Source organism: Garra rufa, chromosome 17, assembly GCF_049309525.1.
Source record: "Garra rufa chromosome 17, GarRuf1.0, whole genome shotgun sequence".
Classification (NCBI taxonomy): Eukaryota; Metazoa; Chordata; class Actinopteri; order Cypriniformes; family Cyprinidae; genus Garra; species Garra rufa.
The window spans coordinates 27,053,416-27,074,046 of NC_133377.1; the positions used below are offsets into that span (position 1 = coordinate 27,053,416).

Sequence of the window (20,631 nt, forward strand, 5' to 3'; positions counted from 1 at the left end):
ATTCACTTCCATTTTAAGGCCCTCACACAATCAAGTCCAAATTATTTTGTGTACGAATCAACACAGCGTTATCTGAGCTTAACTTGTAATGAACCCAGAATACACCTCTACCCGCTCCATTATTAAGCAACGTCTTTACAGGCAGAGTTGAGGTCAGTTAAATTTGTCACCTCACAAACCAGCATAAACAAGGTCATAAATAAGCATCTCCGTGTGTGGCGAGGAGAAGCGACGGCCTGTGTGTTTATACTGTTGGCTCGCTGAGAATATCTGTTTCTTTTTCACAACACCTTCATCCACGAGAAACACACAACAGCTTGTTCTTCGTCACCGCAGTGTGACTGTAGCGGTAAAGCTACCGCCTGTCTAAACAAAGACCACAAGAAACAAAACATGAGCACTTTTAAGCCATTGAAATATTTAGCAATTCACCATATAATAAGTTTGAACCGGTATGACTCAATGATGCAGCAATGACCTAGAATGTGTGCTTTTGAAATACAATGAATAAGTTACACAAACCATGAGCACACCATCCGGGCACCCAATGAAACGCGAAAGCTCTTTCCCAATAGAAACACTGACAAAAATCAGGCCTGTGCAATGAACAAAGCAGGTTTGAGGTTTAAATATAGAACCTTTTATTTCCATTTAGAGTAAATAGTGTTGAAAATCTGAAATAAGGCTTAAATACCTACAGAACGTTCGTATTTAAATAGTCAATAACACTTCACATGTCCAAATCCAGTGACAATGAAAAATGTCCTTGTTTTTTGTGTTGTTATTCTTCTTTTTGTTTTTTCATATTTCCCTTGTAAGAAAGAGTTCAAGTATAAAAATTCTCAACAGTGTAAAATAGCCCATCTGATGCATATTTAAAGCAATAGAAGCACAGCATCCATCCTCGACATTGACAATACATTCTAGTGTATGAAGCAGCATGTCCCTTAGGTTTCGCCATGTCTTTTTTTGTCCTTTTTTAAAGTCTTTTAAACAGTTCTGAATATGACAAATGGAGATAACATGCCCGAAAAAAAAAAAAACAACAGGCCTGCAATAAAATAAATGTCATACGATAGGCATTAAACTAGCCGATATTTAATGTCATGTTCTAAAATTCTAATGTATAAAGAAAAAAAAAAAAAAAAAAGAATTGTACAGTGCACATACAGAATTGTATCTTAAATAAGTCCTACGCCAACATTTTCGGTTGAGTATGTTAATAATACTACAACTAAGCCTACTCAATAACTTACAATAATAATAATAATAATATGCCATGAGATGAATACATTATATCCATACAGTACCGCTTCTAAGTCTGTAACCTTAGAGCGCAACATAAGTCAACTCAAAATAAATATCTTAAATAGCAGATCTCTTTAAATAGCATTACAAATGTAAGGCACACAAAGAACCCTCGGATCCTTTCGCTATAGTGCTGTTCTGTAAAGAGTTGCTCATTGAAATACATAGACCTTATTACTTGTGCTGGTGCTCAGACATATTTCTTAGTGAACATATAAAGACCAGGCCAATAGCGGTTTGTTGGTATAGGGCTGAAAAGCTTGCGGGAACCCCCCTCCCTTATCGTGGCTCCTCGTCGGGTTCCAGATAAAGATCCGTCGCTGATATTGGGAGGATGCACAGGTCTGACTCTTTCTAGAAGGATAAGAAGAGTTGACAGACCTGGGGATGAGACTGTGACAGCTCAACAAACGAGCACCAGTGATCTTTCCAGAGCAATCCGACTGTGTGTGAGTTTGTGTTTGTATATCAGTGCCTGTTCCTTCCAACACAGCAATTGCTCCCTGATTCTAGTACTAGTTGAGCAAAGCCCCACGCTTTTTTCCCCCCTATGTAGTCATCTTAGTGTGTGTGTGTGTTTGTGTATTTACGCATCCTCCCTCGCCCACAAACAGACATTAACACTTAATTTTGTGTGTAACGGTGTATGTTAGTCTGTGTGTGTGTTTTGTAAGCATATAATACAATACTTCTCAGTCTTTTTGTCTTTTCGAGAGTGCCTTTAAATTGTTCGATGCCCATTGTGGGGGAGCAAAAGAAAATCTCTCCTGTTCCTGCACTTTGTTTTGTCCCCTGGCGGCCTGTTTGCTTTGCATAGGTCAGGAGGTCAATACAGGAGTCAGAGAAAAGTGGGACATTCAGCATCAGATAGATAAAAAGGTAGTTCACAACACATAAAACATGCTAACACTGGATCTTTCTCCATTTCGCCACAGTTAGGTCTACTATCCCTGATTGGCAGAGTTTGTCGTTTCTAATTCGCTGAAAAATGCTCCATTTCCCTGATGATCAAAAAGAAAATGCACTTGAGAAGACAGAACAAAAAGAGCCCTCAAAAAATGAGAATAAATATAAAGTTAAGGGGCCCTAGAATCAAAACGATGCGGGACATTTCCAAGAGTCCTTCGGAAAAAAAACGGCCGCCTACATTAAATGACAGCATCGGGACTTAAGGTTTCGTCTAGAACGCACCTATACCACAGTGATTAGTCGCTGCATACCTCCTTTCGCAATAAATATCCTACTCTAATATTAATTATAGTAATAAAGATAACATAATGATAATGATAAGAGTAAAAAGCTAGATTCCATCCTTTTCTGCGATCTTTTTTTTGGTTTTGGTTTTTTTCATTTTGTTTTCTTTAATCACAGCAAGTTGGAAAGCAATGGAGTTCCCATCTCACTAATAATCTCTCTCTATCAATTACTATCCCCCTCCTGTATGCTCGTCGTCTTTCTCCTCTTGCAATCAACCCACAACCAGCAACTATTTTCGTCACCATCCTCTTCATCATCTAGTAGCAGTCGCTGGGCGTCGACTCCCTGCTCATCTTCCGTCCGCCTCTTTGGTTGCTATTGCATCCGCTCGGCCTGCAGCTGCTGGGGCTGGTACTGACCAAAGGCCGCAGCTGCGGCTGCAGACCCTGGTGCGGCGGTGGCCAGTGGCTGCTGCATGGCGTAGCCGTAACCGGCGGTAGCTACGTAGCCGGTTGCGGCGGGAGAGGCAGCGTACGGGTACTGCTCGTAGGCTGCAGCGGCCGCAGCGGTTGCGGCACTGGCGTACTGTGCGTAGGCTGCACCTGTGTAGTCGATGTAAGGTGAGGATGCCGTGGCGGAGGCCGCCGATGGCTGGATGTGAGGGATGACCACACTGGGCTGCATGAAGGCCTGCGGGTACACGTAGTGAGTAGGGATCCTGTGAGAGACAAACATGACAGCATGTTACCATTGCTTTATGGACATATTACATTCAGAATGAGAACCACAGCGCGGTCAAGCACCCCATTTCCACAATCCAGTAACACCAAGGAAATGCCTGCTAGTGATCATTAGAAACATAAGGTTGCCAAAATAGACATCTCTCTGTGAAACTGTCATTTCCGTGCCATTAACGTAACCAAATAATTATTGTTTTCATACAGGTTTCATTGGTTAAACAAATGGATACCCCACCCCTAAAGCCATAACACTTAGGGCAATCTAAGCTAGCGTTTACATGTTTGAGGGTGAACAGTATTAACTAGTGCTGCCAAAATTAGCACGTTTAACAGCGTTATAAATATTTAATAGAGGGGCAGGGCTAGGGCTGGCCACCCCACTCACAACTGCTGCTTCAGTCTTATTTTATCATTCATTTCATATTAAAGCATAAATGAAACTACGAACGTGAGTCAGATCTGCATCTTGTTCAGCAGCGGCAGCTCTTAAAGTAATAGCAGCCAAACAACCTAATACATAACCCAGCTGCTGTGATGTCTATTAATCAAAAGAACAAAAGAAAAAAAGAGGAAAATCAATAACTTTTGTAGCCTTAAGGATTCATATATATTTATTTAGATTTAATTTAGTATTTAGTGTTTAATAACTTTATTTAATTTCTGCATATTTCCTACTTGCTGAAGGGCACAGGTAATTACGAGTTTATGCCACATTCACCCACTCCAGACATGTTGACGTGTCCGCCATCTTGTAACGGTCAATGTGTCGCTCCCTCACAACAAAAATCCAAGAGTTTTTTGGATTCCACAACATTGAGCAGCCTCTGGTTGTATAAAAACCACCGAAATTTTAATTTATAAGGAAATTGGATAAACTTTTACAGTTCAGAATGTGTTGGATGTGTTTTTAATATGCATTTACTCAATATTGCAAGTTTTAAAACTATAGCGTATTTCAAATGTTGTCTCAGCCAATGGCTTTGTCTTGTTGTACTGTGTTAGTTTAGCAAAATCATCTGCTAAAGTCTATTGCAGACATAGATATTCATACATGTGCATAACTACAGTTGCAGTCACACTTGCTTGCTCTCAAGTGTTAATAGACTGTCTTAGATCGTTCCAATATGGCCAAAGCCAATAGCCAACTTTAGCCCAAAAAGAGTAACGGCTAAAGCTAACGCTTCCAGTTTGGGAAAGGAAACCAGAGGCCATTTTCTTTGAATGGATGAATAAACAGCTTTTTAAAGGAAACAGCTTATTTAAAGAATTGACCACAGATCAGCTAATTTTTAACATGTTTTACACTAAACAATACTTTTAGATTTAACTATTTTGAGAGTTTACACCCAAAAAATATGCTGTTTTATAAGAGAAGTGACTGACTTTTTTTCGACAGGTGGGATTTAACTTACGGTACTTCCCAATCATTTCTATGGTATCCGTAAACGGTGAGAAATTCAATGACGTCAAGAATGTAATGTAACTGGTTATCGAGGCACACGTAATCCAAGTTGTCCATTATGCTTTCTCCAATAGTGTGTAATACAGACCCTCTCATCTCCCAATAGTAAAAAAATCTCTGGTACAGTGGCTTATAGAAACAGCCACTAATAAGACATCTACCTATACATATTTATGGTTACTATATTGGGCTGGCCGAGACACTTAGAGCAATACTTTAATAGCCAGTGCTTACATTTTAGTAAGTAAAAAAATTACGCTAAGACAGGTATTTTAATTAAAAATCCAACTGAACATTATCCTCATCAGCTATTGGCCAAACAATCAGACGCCCCTCCCTAAAGCTCGTGTCATTGGCTGAGCCACTGTTGCCATGTCAGGCTGGTCAAGATTCTCAAACAAAGAGAGCAATGTTTTAATAGCGCCTCAGTGTTTACACTTTCTGGGCAAATCAATATTATCATATAGTTGTCTGTATGCTAACCTGAGACAGGAGAAAAGTATTTTAACATTTTAATACTTCTAGTATTCTAAAGTATTTTAACCTTTTGATACTTAAAATGCTAAGTTAACCAATTCTGAATGGTCTGCATCTGCAGTGTTAAGTCACATGTGTTTAACATCTCCATGTCCGTCCCATGAAATGGGGGAAGGTAGGACCCAGGAGAGGCGAAGAGGAGATGAGGGGAGCATTGTGAATATGTCAGGGCTACTTTGACAGCTGGACAGTTTTCAAAAAGGGACGTTGCTGGCTGTTTCCCCCTCCGCACTTAGACAATGAGCCTCAGGCTGGACAACGCACACAGAGGGGAGTTTTGATTAAATAAGCAATCAGGAACAATGAGCCCATTCTGCCTTTCATTACGTACCCCGTTGCACTTTCAGAGCGCTTTTCACATTTACTGTCTGCGCTAAACAGACGGGTGAGAACTTTTTTAGTTCAGGGATGACAGAATGCATTGAAATGCCTGTGACTCATTAAATATGATTTAATAAGGCAATCCAACTATATTGTAAAAGACAGTTACCCCAAGTGGAATAGGAAGTTCCACCGTGAGGCTTTTCAGTTAGGATGGAGTTTATGACTGGAATTTGAGTTGGTTTAGCTGGTTTGAAAAAGTGAGAGAATTGTTCTATCATGGCAACCCTATTTGTAGCACACCATTATATCAATCAAACCTCAACCCCTGACCACCCCCAAAAACAAACTCCAAAACCTCTGCCCCAAATCAAAGAAAATAAGCATAACACAGGCGTCAAGAAAAAAAAAAAAAAAAAAAAAGGGCAACAGTACGTATTACCAATATCAACTCAAACCAACACAACCACTCACATAATGCCACAAACGAGAGGAATGAAACAAAACCTTCCTTTTTCTCACTCAGGTCAAAGGGCAAAGATGCTCCTATGAAATCTTTCATAGATGCCTTGCCAGCCTGAGGTGACAGCAGGGATTGTGTTAATGTAGACTACCATCAAAATGATACACAAAAGAAAGTGAAAACACAGCTTCAAACATGGAGAACTTCACATTCACCAGCAGAGGCAATACAATACACAAACATCAATCACACACAGGTGACTATTCTCTCATTTAAAGAGCAGGTCATATGGGTTTTCGAAAAATATATTCCGTTGCGTTCCGTGCTGTGAAAGCAAGTTTTTTTTTTTTCAATGCCGAAAGGTGATAGTGTGAATAATTAGTGGTTTAAAATGAATTTTTTCCACAACACCACAGGAATACAATACAAAATTTTGGTTGTGTGCTCATCATTTTACAGAGGACTGCTTCTTTAATCTTGGCAAGTTCAATACGGGATTTGCTAAACACTTGTCCATGAAAGATAAGTCCGTACCTTCTTTATTTGGCCAACAAGTGTCTCCGAACCACAGCCTGTAAGTATGAGTAATATGTTATGTGTAAATTTTCAATTAACTGCTAATATGTGCCAATATGCGATGTATACCTAGTGCAGCTTTAGGTTTCCAGGTAACGTAAACCTATGTATCCACCATTATTGTTTGGTTTACAGTTTAGCTGTGACCACGATTCGCTTGCATTGTATACGGAAAGACCAATCACAACAGTCTTGGTCAGCTGACCAATCAGAGCAAAGGAGGTACATGGAAGGGTTTATAGACCTTAAGCTCAGAACTGCTTCAAACAAATTGTTTTGCAAAATGATTTGAATATTAAATGTATATTCTGAGAAAAATCACAATGTTTTCTGACCTTAGATGCATTTGAAACTGTTGTAGGGGACTTCAACATAATATTAGCATGCTTTAAAATACCACATGACCTGCTCTTTAATAAATAAAATACTTCACTAATTTAAAACAAGGTTAGAATTTGGTTGGAATTACATAGATAGATTCAGGATCTAAATATGTATCAGTTTCAGAAATTAACTTAGTTTTATTAATATTAACTAACAAACAACTTTGCCCCCTGGATCTAGACTCCCGTCCCTGGGCATTTTTCGCTTTAATGGGGGCACAATTTCAATATTTAATAAATTAATTTATATAAAATTAAGCATGAGAATGTTACCAATCAATATAAAAATCAATTAATTTTGAGATTGCACCAAAATATGACTAAATATAAACAAAGCTTGCCCATGCAAAAGTCATTCTGGGTAGTTGCTGATAGGGCATTGCTATGCATATTGTATAAAGAACAGCTTAAATAGGTTAGCTAATAGCAAACAAATAAATGCAATAAACCTTAACGGATGTAGCCAAGCACATCTTTTTTTTTTAATCCAAACATTAAATAAATAAAAAATAATTAAATCTAACTCTCGCTCAGTGCATGTCTATCACAACATGGTCTAATTTTAGGCTGGTCTGCTGGTTGTTAGCAAATTGGGATTCGTACTACTGAACATGCTGTCTAAAAGCAGTACCAAGCTACGGAGAAATGACAGAAACCTTGCGCAACCACTTTTGAGTTAAATAAAGCACCGCTGACTCAAGACCACAGTCGGTGCGGCTCTTTCAGTGTGAATGACAGGGAGGGCTGGACGCTATTTTCTGCTTCCTCGGTCATTCCACTAGAATGCCATTTTCTAAATGCAAGATTTTACCTTTGACATCTTTATCTATTTGTCTAGTGAGCTCTTGATCGCATCTGATCCAAGTTTTTTTTTTAAGTCACATAACTATGAGCCAAAATAATCAATGATTTATACAAAAAAAAAAATCTACTCCCACTGAAAACTGGTTATCAGATTCTTTCAAATAAAGATTAAAATAATTGTTACTGTGCTGCTCAACAGTGTCCATAAATATATCAATTTCGCCATTTAGAGCACTACAGCACAGGAACCGTACGGTTTGTGTCTAAGTAAAGGTCAATTTTGCACTCGAGTATCGCAGATCTAGAAGACACCTGTTGTCATCTGTGAAGATCTCAGTGATCAGGGCAACTAGAACTAGACATATTCTACACAATTTGGATAAATTAGAAGGATGCACTTTGTCGTCATAATCTAGTTAGGTTGTTTTTACACCCTATGTGTGATAATGGCATATTTAAAGCTGAGCTCATGAGAACCACTACAAAGAAAGTTGCAGAACAGGCATGACTTTGCAAATTTCAAACCTGACCCATATATTATACAGTCCCAATTTGACTACCAACACTGTTTGGTTGCGTTTGGCCCCTGAGCAACCTTTTCAAACCGCTTCAAGGTCAAAGTGGGATGCCACTTTTCGTTTGACACGCCGCTTCCTGACAACACTGTCAAAAAATGCCTTAACACAATGCACTGAGGTGCCATCTCAGCGGCAATGTGGCACATGTTGGGCCTTGTTGAGTTTATCTCGAAGCTAAATGTCAGGAGCGGCCCAGCCCCCCAAGCCGAGAGCGAGTGTGTGACAGTGACCGGAGCCAAAGAGAGAGAGAGGGAGAAAGAGAAAGACAGAGTGTTAAAGAGCGAGAGAAAGCTTCATGCGACTGCAGTGTCAGCACTACAGCCTTTGTGCAAAACAATGGTGAAGCTTGTTTTCCTTAACGCCGCACGGGGCCATGTGACGAAGGCTCGCTCAGGGGGCTGTGGCATCCAGACATTTGTTTGTCACAGCAGAGGGCTCACAACACTGCAAACACATGCATGCATGTCACAAACAGACACACACTCACCCGCACGCATTCGCACACGCTGTGGAATCCTCCACCGATTAAATAATGACACTGAACGCCTGCCAGTTTTTTAATATGCCTGCTGATTAACCCGAATCGACAAGTTTCCTTCGCAAACTTGTTTCTATATCTTTCGGTCTGTTTAAAAGTAAGGGGTCGGTACTTTTTGTACATTTTCTTTTTAAAGAAAAATAATACTTGTGTTATTCAGCAAGGATGCATTAAAAGTGACTAAAAAGTGACTTTAAATGCGTTTATAATGTTGCAAAATATTTCACATATATATGTACATATGTATCATGGTTTTTACAAAAATATTAAGCGGCACAACTTTTTTTTCAGCATCAATGATTAGAAGAAATGATTCCTAAGCAGCAAATCATCATATTAAAGAGATTTCTGCAGAATCATGTGACACTTAAGACTAGATTAATGGATTCAGCTTTGTCAAAACAGGAATAAATAAAATTTTTAAATATATTAAATAGAAAACAGTCAGTTTCAAATAATAAATACAGTACTGTTATGAAATCTGATTAAATAAATGCAGCCTTGGTGAACTTTAAGAGACCTCTATCAAAATCATTTAAAAAAAAAAATACCAACCTCAAACCTTTGAATGTTAAACTTACACGAGCAAGTAATAGGGACAGTTAAAAAGTAATCAACCTATAAATAGAAATTTCTATTATCGTTTACTCACCCTCATTTTATTCCATACCTGTATTTTCTTTCCTGAGACATAAAATGAGATGTGAGAGCTGTTCGTTTCCATATAGTAACATGATGGTTTTTAATGCCAAGCCCAAAAAAAGCAAAAGAAGCAGTATGGAGACAACATTAAAACTGTTAAAATATGATTTGTACTCTGTACTTCAAATCTTTTGAACCTTTTCCAGAATTCTGTGAGGAAAAGACCAGAATTTAAGTTATACACTAAAAAGTCAAAAGATCACACTGTATTTGGTGTCAACTAGTGCTGTCAAATCGATTAATCACGATCAAATCGCATCCAAAATAAAAGCTTGTTTACATATAAACATACGCATGTATATTTGAGTTATTTTATCTTTAATTTTGGATGCGATTAATCGCGGTCAAACGCAATTATTCGATTTGACAGCACCAGTATCAATGCTTAAATGTGCCAGTTTTGCAGTTCACTTTTAGCAAATAGCTACTTAAATGTCAGTCTTTTCATTACACGCATTTTACAGTGCTCAATGCTTTTACGTTACTTTTTTGTCCTTTCTGGAGCTTGCCAATAAAAAAAACATCCACTTATGTTGTATGGAAAAGAAACATCTCAGATATGCTGCTTTCCATCTCTTTGCACATCAGTGAAAACAAATATACAGGAATAATAAGTGGCTGAGTAAATTAGTATATTTTCATATATTTTGTTTGGGTAAACTAGCCCTTTAAACTTTCTGGTTGGTTTCATTTTCACACAGAAATGGTCAACAGGGAATTTACAAGGACATCACGACTGAGAGAGAAACGGCAGGACTCTAGAGACTCTGGATCCACTGCAGGATGCCTTATAGGGCTAGAGTAAAGAGACGACAGAGAGAGAGAGAGACAGAGCGAGAGCTGGAAAAGGAGGAGAAATGAGCAGACACAATGGAGATGGGAGAGAACGGTAAAGGGTGAGTATGTGTCATAGTCTCTGTGTTGTGAGTGTGACAGGACTCCCAATCAGTGAGCAAAATAAAACTGCAACGTGCAAGTTTGTAGTCGGGCTGTTGGGTTGGCGTGAAGAGGGATCAACAACGGCACACAAAACAAAATGGCACTCACTCCAACAACAAGACACCAGAAAACACAAAAAAGTGAAAAGAAATTAAAACTGAAATGATCGAAAACACAAGCTCCAGCAATAAAACACGTGAAGAAAATAAAAGGAAGCAAAGTAAAAATCACACTTTGCTCCGTGGCAAAGTTATCACTCCTCCACAACACGGAAATTCAGCACCCCAAAACCAGCCTTTTTTCCATTAAAATTAAAAAAAGCACACAGTTAAGCTATCAACACCACTTCATAACGGTAAAAAGGCACACACAGCTCTATGTACTATTAAAAGTGAAAGTCCAAACCAAAATAAAACCAACATACATGCATCTGTAATCACCATTTTCGAGCTCGTTTGTGTGTGTTTGAGTCTACAGGTACTGTAGCTACAGATCTGCACAAAGCTCTCAGAGCTATTCCTCAAACCACCAGTTATCTTAACCCAAATCGAGCCTGTCGGACCAGAGAAAGATAGACAACATTGAGTCAGGCTATTGTGTCCAATGTAAAAGATCTTCTTACTCACATACACGCAGACACACATACTTACACACTCAACATCAGTCTAATTCTATCAAAGTCTTATATAAGATACAGTAATTATAAATAAGCATTGAACGTCATGTCTTCCCTATTATAAATGTATAAAAATACATTCGTTCATGACACCTCTGTGAGTTCATAATCTGCTCCTAAAGGTTTGATGTTTAAAACTACCACTGAACACAAACATGATCTATTTTCGCTATTTTTTTACTGTTACTCACCCATATGGTCTTTGGATGAAAGCAGGGTGAATCTGAGGGACACCGAAGGTAAAACCTGCACACAAAGCATTAAATAACATATTAACATGGTTCTTATCACTTTCGCCTAAAACTAAAACCGCTAAGGTTGAAGTTAAACATTGGTGGAAACTACTGTTTTGTCAAACTTTGTATACAAAGTACAATGGCTTACAGTTAATCACATTACATCTCTAATCTCCTTTACATTCGCTGTTTACCATAAGAAAATCTTAGGTAAACATCAGCGCATGTACAAACAAAGAAACTACACAACTGAAAAATGCCTATGCTTTTGGCGAAACAAATGTATCTGTGCTTTGTCAGTCCAACCTCGTAGGGTTTATTGGGTCACCAGTGGCTTCTACTCATGAATATTATCTTTAGCTTTTCATAAGACATAGAAGCCTCACCTGGCTGCATCACCCGTGGCTTGGCTCCGAGATAAGCCAGGTTAACATTGGCTTTCCTGCCATCGATGATGGGGTTGGGGTCCTTACAGGCTCTGTCTGCAGCAGAGCGGTCTGCCATGGTCACCTAGTTTGAAACAGAACAAATAGAGAAGTGAACTAAAATGATATGCTAATTCTGGTAACATAAATAGAAAAACAAGCTTTCATGGCTGTATTTGGTACTGAGTAGCTGGAGAAAGCCATTGCAGACTTCAGATCATTCCTTTAAACAAACCCTCATGACCTCTGCCCTAAATGAGGATTTGAAAACAAGATGGTGTGTGTTACTCAGTTTATTTATTTTTAAGACGTCTAGCTAACAAAAATCATTGAAGACAGAGGTCACTCAAGGTTTCCTACGTCTTATTTTGGATATCCCTGTGAAGCAAGCAACAGGTCAGTTGTGAAATCCACTAGGGTGCTGTGTGGACTGTCAAAACTTTACAAGTTGGCTTGTTTACTCAGTCGCTGAGGAACTCTTATCAGGGTGCTTCTAGTCAAACTCGACAGCTGAGCCAACAAGTGCCTGTTTTAGTTTTCAACTGTGCACTTTGTTCGGTCAAGAATTATTAATATTCGGACTATTAACATGCAGCTTGAATTTACACTTCGTGTATTTTAGATTTAAAGCGACCGTTCACTCAAAAACGATTATCCCAAACTTGTATGACTTTCTTAGGATACAAAAGGAGATTTGAAGATAAATGCAGTCTCAGTCACAGTTCACTTTCATTTTATCACTTTTTTTCTGACATAAACTGAAAGTGGAATGGGATATTCAGCCTCAGTTTCGTGTTCGCCACATCATGAGGGCGAGTAACGTTAAATGATGGAGGTGAACTGTCCCTTTTACAGCACAGGTTTCAATATCAGTAAGTAGAAGAAATGCATGCAGATCGTGTAAAACTATTGTGCAAGTTTGAAACTTTTTAAGCGGCTACTTACTAAAAAAATTATGTATATGAGCCGACAAGCATGCGCATTACGCACAAACTCAGTGCGTTTGATAATAAAACCACTAGCGAGTTGCCATTTAAATGTGTTGTGTCACTCTGTCACACAGTCGCGGCGCAAAATGTTTGTTTCAAAGTTTACGTATGACAACGCCATAGTGGGAATACTTACAAATCCATAACCCCTGGACTTTCCAGTCTGTCTGTCGGTAATCACCACAGCTTCTTCTATTTCGCCAAACACTTCAAAATATTTCCTTAGACTGGAATCCGTCGTATGATACGGAAGACCACCGACAAATATCTTGGTATAAGTGGTGTCCTTTTGGGTGGTATGCATCCTCACAAAAAATGCTCAAGTGCAAAAAAAATAAAAAAAGGGAAAGTCGATAGTGCAATTTAGGACTGATAATGACCGTACCACTCCTTTAATATTCCGTTAAAATATTCACTAGAAGTTACAAAAAGCGATTGCTGAGGAATATAAAACGCAGGCGCGCAGATGGGTTTAATGTCAGAGGTAGATTAATGTGGTAGGTAATGTGGAGCGGATTGAGCCAAGGATCATCAGGTGGGTCGAACTCCTCTTCCTAACTGACGTGACTTCTAAAAAGTGCGTGTGACCCATTCCTAAAAGCACCCGGTTAAACCACACCCAGATCACTTTGAGGGAGGTACGAGCACGCTTGACCCCACGCCCACTACACGCGCTGAACAACAGCTGGACGGCGCACAACGGGCATCTGTGCGCCTTTGTTCAAGAACTACAGACATTTCATACAGTTGTTGTTTCAGTAAATGCATGTAAATTAGTGACAGGACGAAAATATACAAACGGTACTTCTAACATCAACCTTGCTTATAAACGCCAGATTAAACCAACCATGTGATTTTAGGATTGGTCTCTCTTGCCAATTTGGTCAGACAGCTTGTCTCCCAGCCAAACCAGCTTCAAACTTCTCTAAAACTCTATGAGACTAGCTGAACACTGCCTGAAAACATTATAAAACCAATATATGATTTAAGCTGTTTTTATTTTCCTTCAGCAGGAAACACTGGCAGGTTTGAGATCTAACAAAACATGGCTTCATGCAAAAACTAAGCATGACAATGCCAGATCTGTTACAAATAAACTTAATTGCAAAATTCAAAAAGGCAGACAAGCAATATGGTTGACACTAATTTGGTTAACACTGTACTCCATATGACCCAGTGCACAAGAATAGAAAAAACAAATGACTTACTACATTTTTTTTTTTGAAAAAATGAAACCATTTCTTTAAATAATTTATAGCTTTCTCTCATTTTGTATTTATTCTAATATATATACAAACCCCATTTATTCATACACTACCAGTCAAAATTTTTTGATTAGTAAGATTTATTTTAAAGAAAGTCTCTTCTCCTCACCAAGCCTGCATTTATTTGATCCAAAGTACAGCAAAAAACAGTACAATTTTGAAATATTTGTTAAAATATATGTTTTCTATTTGAATATATTTTAAAATGTAATTTATTCCTGAGATCAAAGCTAAATTTTCAGCATCATTACTCCAGTCTTCAGTGTCACATAATCCTTCAGAAATCATTGTAATATGCTGATTTGCTGTTTAAGAAACATTTTTATTATTATCTGTATTTAAAACAGTTGACTACATTTTTTCAGGATTCTTTGATAAACAGAAAGATCCAAAGATCAGCATTTATCTGAAATAAAAAGATTTTGTAACATTATACACAAAAGCTTGAAGTCAGTATAAATTATTCATTTATTTTTTGGGATAGAAATGAATACTTTTATTTATCAAGGATGCTTTAAATTGGTCAAAAGTGATGATAAAGACATTTATACTGTTACAAAACATTTCTATTTCAGATAAATGCTGTTCTTCTGAACTTACTATTTATTAAAGAAACCTGAAAAGAATTCTACTCAGCTGTTTTCAACATAATAATAACAATACATGTTTTTTTGAGCAGCAAATCAGAATATCCAAATGATTTATCTTTTATTTATTTATTTAACCTTTGTTTAACCAGATAAAATCAGTTGAGAACAAGTTCTCATTTACAACTGCGACCTGGCCAAGACAAAGCTAAACAGTGCGACGAAAACAACAACATAGAGTTACACATAGAAATAAATAAACATACAATCAATAAACCAATCCATATACAAAAAAGCAAAATATAATACAAAATACAATATACTTAAGAAAGTAATTAATTAACAAAATAAATTACAGATTTACACAAAATTAACATTGAAAATATGAAAATGCAAGCAATAAAGTGAAACTAAAAGTACTAAAGTACATTTATGAAGGATCATGTGACTGGAGTAATGATGCTAAAAAACCAGCTTTGGAATCACAGGAATAAATTACATTTTAAAATATATTCAAATAGAAAACAGTTACTTAAAATAGTAAAAATATTTCAAAATTGTACTGTTTTTGCTGTACTTTGTATCAAATAAATGCAGGCTTGGTGAGCAGAAAAGACATCTTACTGTTCAAAAACTTTTGACTGGTAGTGTATATATTTAAAGGCATAGTTTTGATGACACTAATCAAGCATCACCTTGATATAAATATAGCATTTAAACTTGATAACATATAGCTTTTAACAAAAACTCAGTATGGCCCATGCAATCTGACGATCTCATGAATTTAGAGCGAAGTATTTAAAATGTTGCTAACAAAAACATTTCCTTTTTTTACACTTGGTCACTAATAATAGACATAGCTATCTGTAGATAAGCACAGAAGCAAACCCGGCATATCTTATCAGGCTGATCTCGTCCGTTGGGACAACTTGGCAGGTAGTGGGCAAGAGAGTTCTTCAGATGAGGACTCAAAAACAGAGGAACATACACAGATGTGCTGGAGAACGGACGCGTTTCAAATGCTGTTTCATTGAAACTAAAAACAGTGAGTGAATGTCTGGACATGTTTCTAGAGTCCCTCACCGAGTATCCGCAGCATAAAAGCACTTATTTTGTATAGTCAACACTTTTAATTTCTTTTCAGACATTATTTTTTGTCCATATTATGCCATATCTTTTATATTTTGTTATATAATTTTTTTGTTCATAACTGGTCACCGTTTAATTAGACTTATTTCCCCATCTTGTAGAAATATGCAAAAGTCTCTATTTCATTCTCCAGGACACTGCTGCTATTTAATGCAACATTAAATTAAAATCAGTTAATAATTCATTCAAAGTATAGTATAGCATGCTAACGTTTCTTTGACATATGTGAAAGGCGCATCTTTAAAACAATTACAACTGCTAATGTCAGACCATCCCGATCTCCTTTAGGACAAAAAGAACAGACGATTTTCTAGGTCTCCATATAATTGGAAGGAACGTGATATGTCGCCAGGTAAATTATTAAGCAGCCTTCTCATTTAGACCATACAACTTCCAAAGCACTCGGGTGATGGAGTTTTTGTGGAAGCTTGCAACCCGAGAACTAGCCTGTGCGGTGTGACCCGCCAAGCCATGTGGAGATCCTGACGCCCGTGGATGGATAATTGAGGCTTTATATAAAAAATGTCAGGCAGGAACTCGATCAAGAGCGTCCATGAGTCAACTAATTTATTCATGGCGGGCCACACGCTCATTAAGCTGCGAGTGGAGGTGCAGTGAGGGAGATGGCTTTGTGTTTCAGCACAGTTACAAAAGGAGGCCTATCTTCTTTCAGGAGCTGTCTACGTTTACCTACAAGACATTGGCTTGATCTTTTTTCCCCTGTACAGTTTTATGGGCACCCACTGCAGAACTTGATTGGCAATCAGTTTCATAATCTTTCCACTGAAAGGAATATTCTGGGTTCAGTCGACAAAGCTCAATTGAGGGCCATTGTGAGATAATGTTGTTTACCACCAAAATAATTTGGACTCATCCCTTAAAAAAAAGAGCAAAAATCATTTTTAAGGATTTTAAAGCACAAATTTGAAGCTCATAATTTTATAAAAGCACTTACACTACCAGTCAAAAGTTTTTGAACAGTAAGATTCCAGTTTTCAATGTCACATGATCCTTCAGAAATCATTCCAATATGCTGATTTGCTGTTCAAGAAATATTTTTGTATTATTAACAATATTTAAAACAGTTGAGTACATTTTTTCAGGATTCTTTGATGAATAGAAAGATCCAAAGATCAGCATTTATCTGAAATAAAAAGCTTTTGTAACATTATCCACTGTACTATTCAAAGACTTAGAGTCAGTATACGTTTTTTAAGGAAAGAAATTATAGAAATTAATAGTTTTATTTAGCAAGGATGCTTTAAATTGCTCAAACATGGCGATAAAGACATTTATACTGTTACAAAAGATTTCTATTTCAGATAAATGCTCTTCTTCTGAACTGTTTTACTCATCAAAGAAACCTGAAAAAAAAACTCAGCTGTTTTCAACATAATAATAATAATAATAAATTATTTTTGAGCAGCAAATCAGAATATTAGAATGTTTTCTGAAGGATCATGTGACTGGAGTAATAGTGCTAAAAATTCAGCTTTAAAATCACAGGAATAAATTACACTTCAATATATATTCAAATAGAAAGCAGTTATTTTAAACCGTAAAAATATTTCAGAATTTTACTGTTTTTGCTGTACTTTGGATCAAATGAATGCAGGCTTGGTGAGCAGAAGAGACTTAAAAACCTTACTGTTCAAAAACTTTTGACAGGTAGTATAAATTCATTCTTATGTTAAAACTTTGAACTGTAAAATTATTATTGTCATTTTTAATTGGATATAACTTTACACAGAAAGGTTTACCATGATTTTTTACACTAAATTTGTGTTTTTTTTTAATAGTTTTTGTTAATATTTAGGTTAAGAATTTTATGCTAAATTTTATGTTAATTTAATTAAATGTTTTATTAATTTTGTTGTGTGTTTTTGTCATTTTTATTAGTTTTTGTTCTTTTCAAATAGTTTAGTTATTTAGTTACTTATTTTAGTACATCAAGTTAAACTAAATGGAAAATGAAAAATGTTGCTTTGGAAACTAGCTAAAATAAAATAAGTTTAGGTTTTTAGATTTCATTTTATTTCAGTTAACTTTTATTTTACATGTACATGTTATTAAACGTTTTAGTTTTAGTTTACTATAACCCTGGTTAAGACACATACCCCTGGTTTCACAGACAATGTCTTTTTTTTTGTAAACGTGTTGCTTAACTTGAACTCTTATTCTTCAACCCAGGATTTTATAAAGTTAATGGATCTTGTTAGTTCTCCTTTTCAAGGACCTTACACTGACGAAACAGTTTATAATAGACCAAATGCTGGTTTTGTAGGGCAAACAAAAAGAACGAGAGACTGCAGAAAGATTTTGGAGAGCCCTCGACACAATCCACCTGTCAAACACAGTCACTCACTCACACAAACACACATTTACGGCCTTCGAGGTCATTGGTTCTACCGAACAGCTGAAGGGCTATCAAAGCCACACATACAAGTCATAAAAGGTTAGGGTTGAAAACTCTATAACCATATGCTTTGCTTATTTGGATAAAGTCAGATGAAATCTAGTTGTGCGGTACATATGTTTAAGTGTTTGAGTCTGTGATGCTTATTTTCATACAGCATCATAAAAGTCTGTCTGAGAATAGCCAGTTTAAATGGCGAGGCATTACTGCTTTGATAGAAGGGCCATTTTCAAATGTAACAGGTGGGACCTGTCGGAATGTCAGCGCGGGCAGACAAATCACTGGCAGCTGTAACAGCACACACACACAAGGACAAAAACACCCTCTCTGTCACACATACACACACACACAAACATATGCTTACTCAACAGGTGACAACACGTTTAAAGGTATCTAGTTTTATATCATTAGCTAATTGCAAGAGGCCTAGTTACTTAGGATAGTTACACCATTATAATTACAAAGAGATATACTAACATGCAAGGAAAGCCATGTCAGATTTCCACTGTTCCCAAGACAGAAAAAGATTCACTGTTTTAGCCTAAAAAGCTAAGTAGCGCCACCTTGTGGACAGCCATTTCCCTTCAGTGAAAGGTACATAATTGAAACTAAGTATCTAAAAGAATATATTGATTTTTGGATAAAATATCTCTCAGGTTCTTAAAACTGATTGAATATAAAAACAGTTTATATGATAAACTGCACATAAAAAGTTTGGGGCTAGTAAGAAATTAATAGGCATACTTTCATTCAGCAAGGATGCATTACATTTTAATTAAAAGCTATTTTTTTTAAACGTATCTTAACATGGAGAATAATAGTAAGTGTTACTTGCATTTTAGAATGATTTCTAAAGAATCATGTGACACTTAGGACTGGAGTAATGGCTGCTGAAAATACAGCTTTGTCATCGTTGGAGTAATACATGACATGTGTTTCTATTTTACTGTGTTTTGATCAAAAAATGCAGCCTTGGTTTTATACAAAAACATTTAAAAATCGTACTGGCCCCAAACTTTTGAATGGTGTATATCACACAAGATTATTAATGTTCTTAAGATTCAAGATTCAAGACTTATAAGCAGAAAGAAACATCTTATTGGCAACTTACTCACACATACAGTTGAAGTCAAAAGTTTACATACACCCTGCAGAATCTGTTAAATGTGAATTATTTTATCAAAATAAACGGGATCATACAAAATGCATGTTATTTTTTATTTAGTCCTTACGTGAATAAAATACTTCTAATAAAAGACGTTTACATAATAGTCCACAATATAAAATAATAGTTGTATTTATAAAAATGACCCTGTTTAAAAGTTTACATACACTTGATTCTTAATACTGTGTTGATCCACATTAACAAGAAAAATTAAGCATTAAGAGCCAAGGGTGTAAACTTTTGAACGGAATGCGGTGCGTACATTTTTCTTATTTTGCCTAAATATCACATTTTTTTTCCATTTAGTACTGCCCTTCAGAAGCTACAGAAGATACTTAAATTTTCCCCATAAGACAAAATTTAGACAAATTTAATTTACCCCTGATCTTCAAATTTAAAATGTTTTCACTCCCTGGCTCTTAATGCATTTTTTCCCTTCTGAAGCATCAGTGAGTGTTTGAATCTTCTGTAATAGTTCTAGAAGAGTCCCTCAGTTGTCCTCAGTGTGAAAAGATGGATCTCAAAATCATACAGTCATTATTGGAAATCTTTAAATACACAAAAATGCTGAAAAAACAAAGAATCTGTGGGCCTTGAAGGATTTTTCTGACGAACAGCTGGCAGTTTAACTGTTCAGGCCAAACAAGGAAACTCATGAACAACTGTCACTATATTAAAAAACAAACAAACAAAAAAACACTCTTGTGGATCATTCAGGTAACAACACAGTATTAACAATCAAGAGTATGTAAACTTTTGAACAGGGCCTTTTTTTTATAAATTCAACTATTAATTTCTCTTTTATGTGAAATATCTTATTCAGGTCAGTACTATATAAAAATAACATGCATTTTGTATGATCCCTCTTATTTTGGTCAAATAATGAACATTTTGCAGATTCTGCAAGGTGTATGTAGCTTCTGACCTCAACTGTAAATTATACATCATGCTGCATTGTTAATTCTTCTAATCATTGTTCTGCTACCTACATAATGATTGCATCAACCTGTTTACACTTAGGCACGTATTTCCATTTATTTTTCTCTATAATATTGTAAAACCCAAGGTCAGAATTTAATCTGAGCCATACCCTGCATTAAAATAAACAAGATTAAAAATGTGAATAACATGTAAAGTGCATGTGCGACTCTAAGAGTGTGCATTAGAAAACATTG

The 20,631-nt window shown here is 36.5% G+C and overlaps 1 protein-coding gene across 1 annotated transcript; it reads right to left on the reverse strand.

The window, feature by feature from the left end:
- Positions 1–629: 629 nt before the first annotated feature.
- rbm24a (RNA binding motif protein 24a) lies at positions 630–13,423 on the reverse strand. Its single transcript, XM_073821675.1, has 4 exons — positions 13,011–13,423; positions 11,847–11,970; positions 11,416–11,470; positions 630–3,223 (listed from the first exon to the last, which is right to left on the reverse strand). Exons 1-4 carry the CDS (start codon positions 13,176–13,178, stop codon positions 2,881–2,883), a joined length of 690 nt encoding a protein of 229 aa, XP_073677776.1. The 5' UTR covers positions 13,179–13,423; the 3' UTR covers positions 630–2,880.
- Positions 13,424–20,631: the final 7,208 nt, after the last annotated feature.

Excerpts from the sequence above, each read along its gene's own strand:
- rbm24a (XM_073821675.1), bottom strand. The coding sequence starts at position 13,178 with ATGCATACCACCCAAAAGGACACCACTTATACCAAGATATTTGTCGGT. Across the intron at positions 11,971-13,010 it reads AGTCCAGGGGTTATGGATTT|GTGACCATGGCAGACCGCTC; the intron begins GTAAGTATTCCC and ends GTTTCAAACTAG. Across the intron at positions 3,224-11,415 it reads TTCATCCAAAGACCATATGG|GATCCCTACTCACTACGTGT; the intron begins GTGAGTAACAGT and ends TGTCTCTCACAG.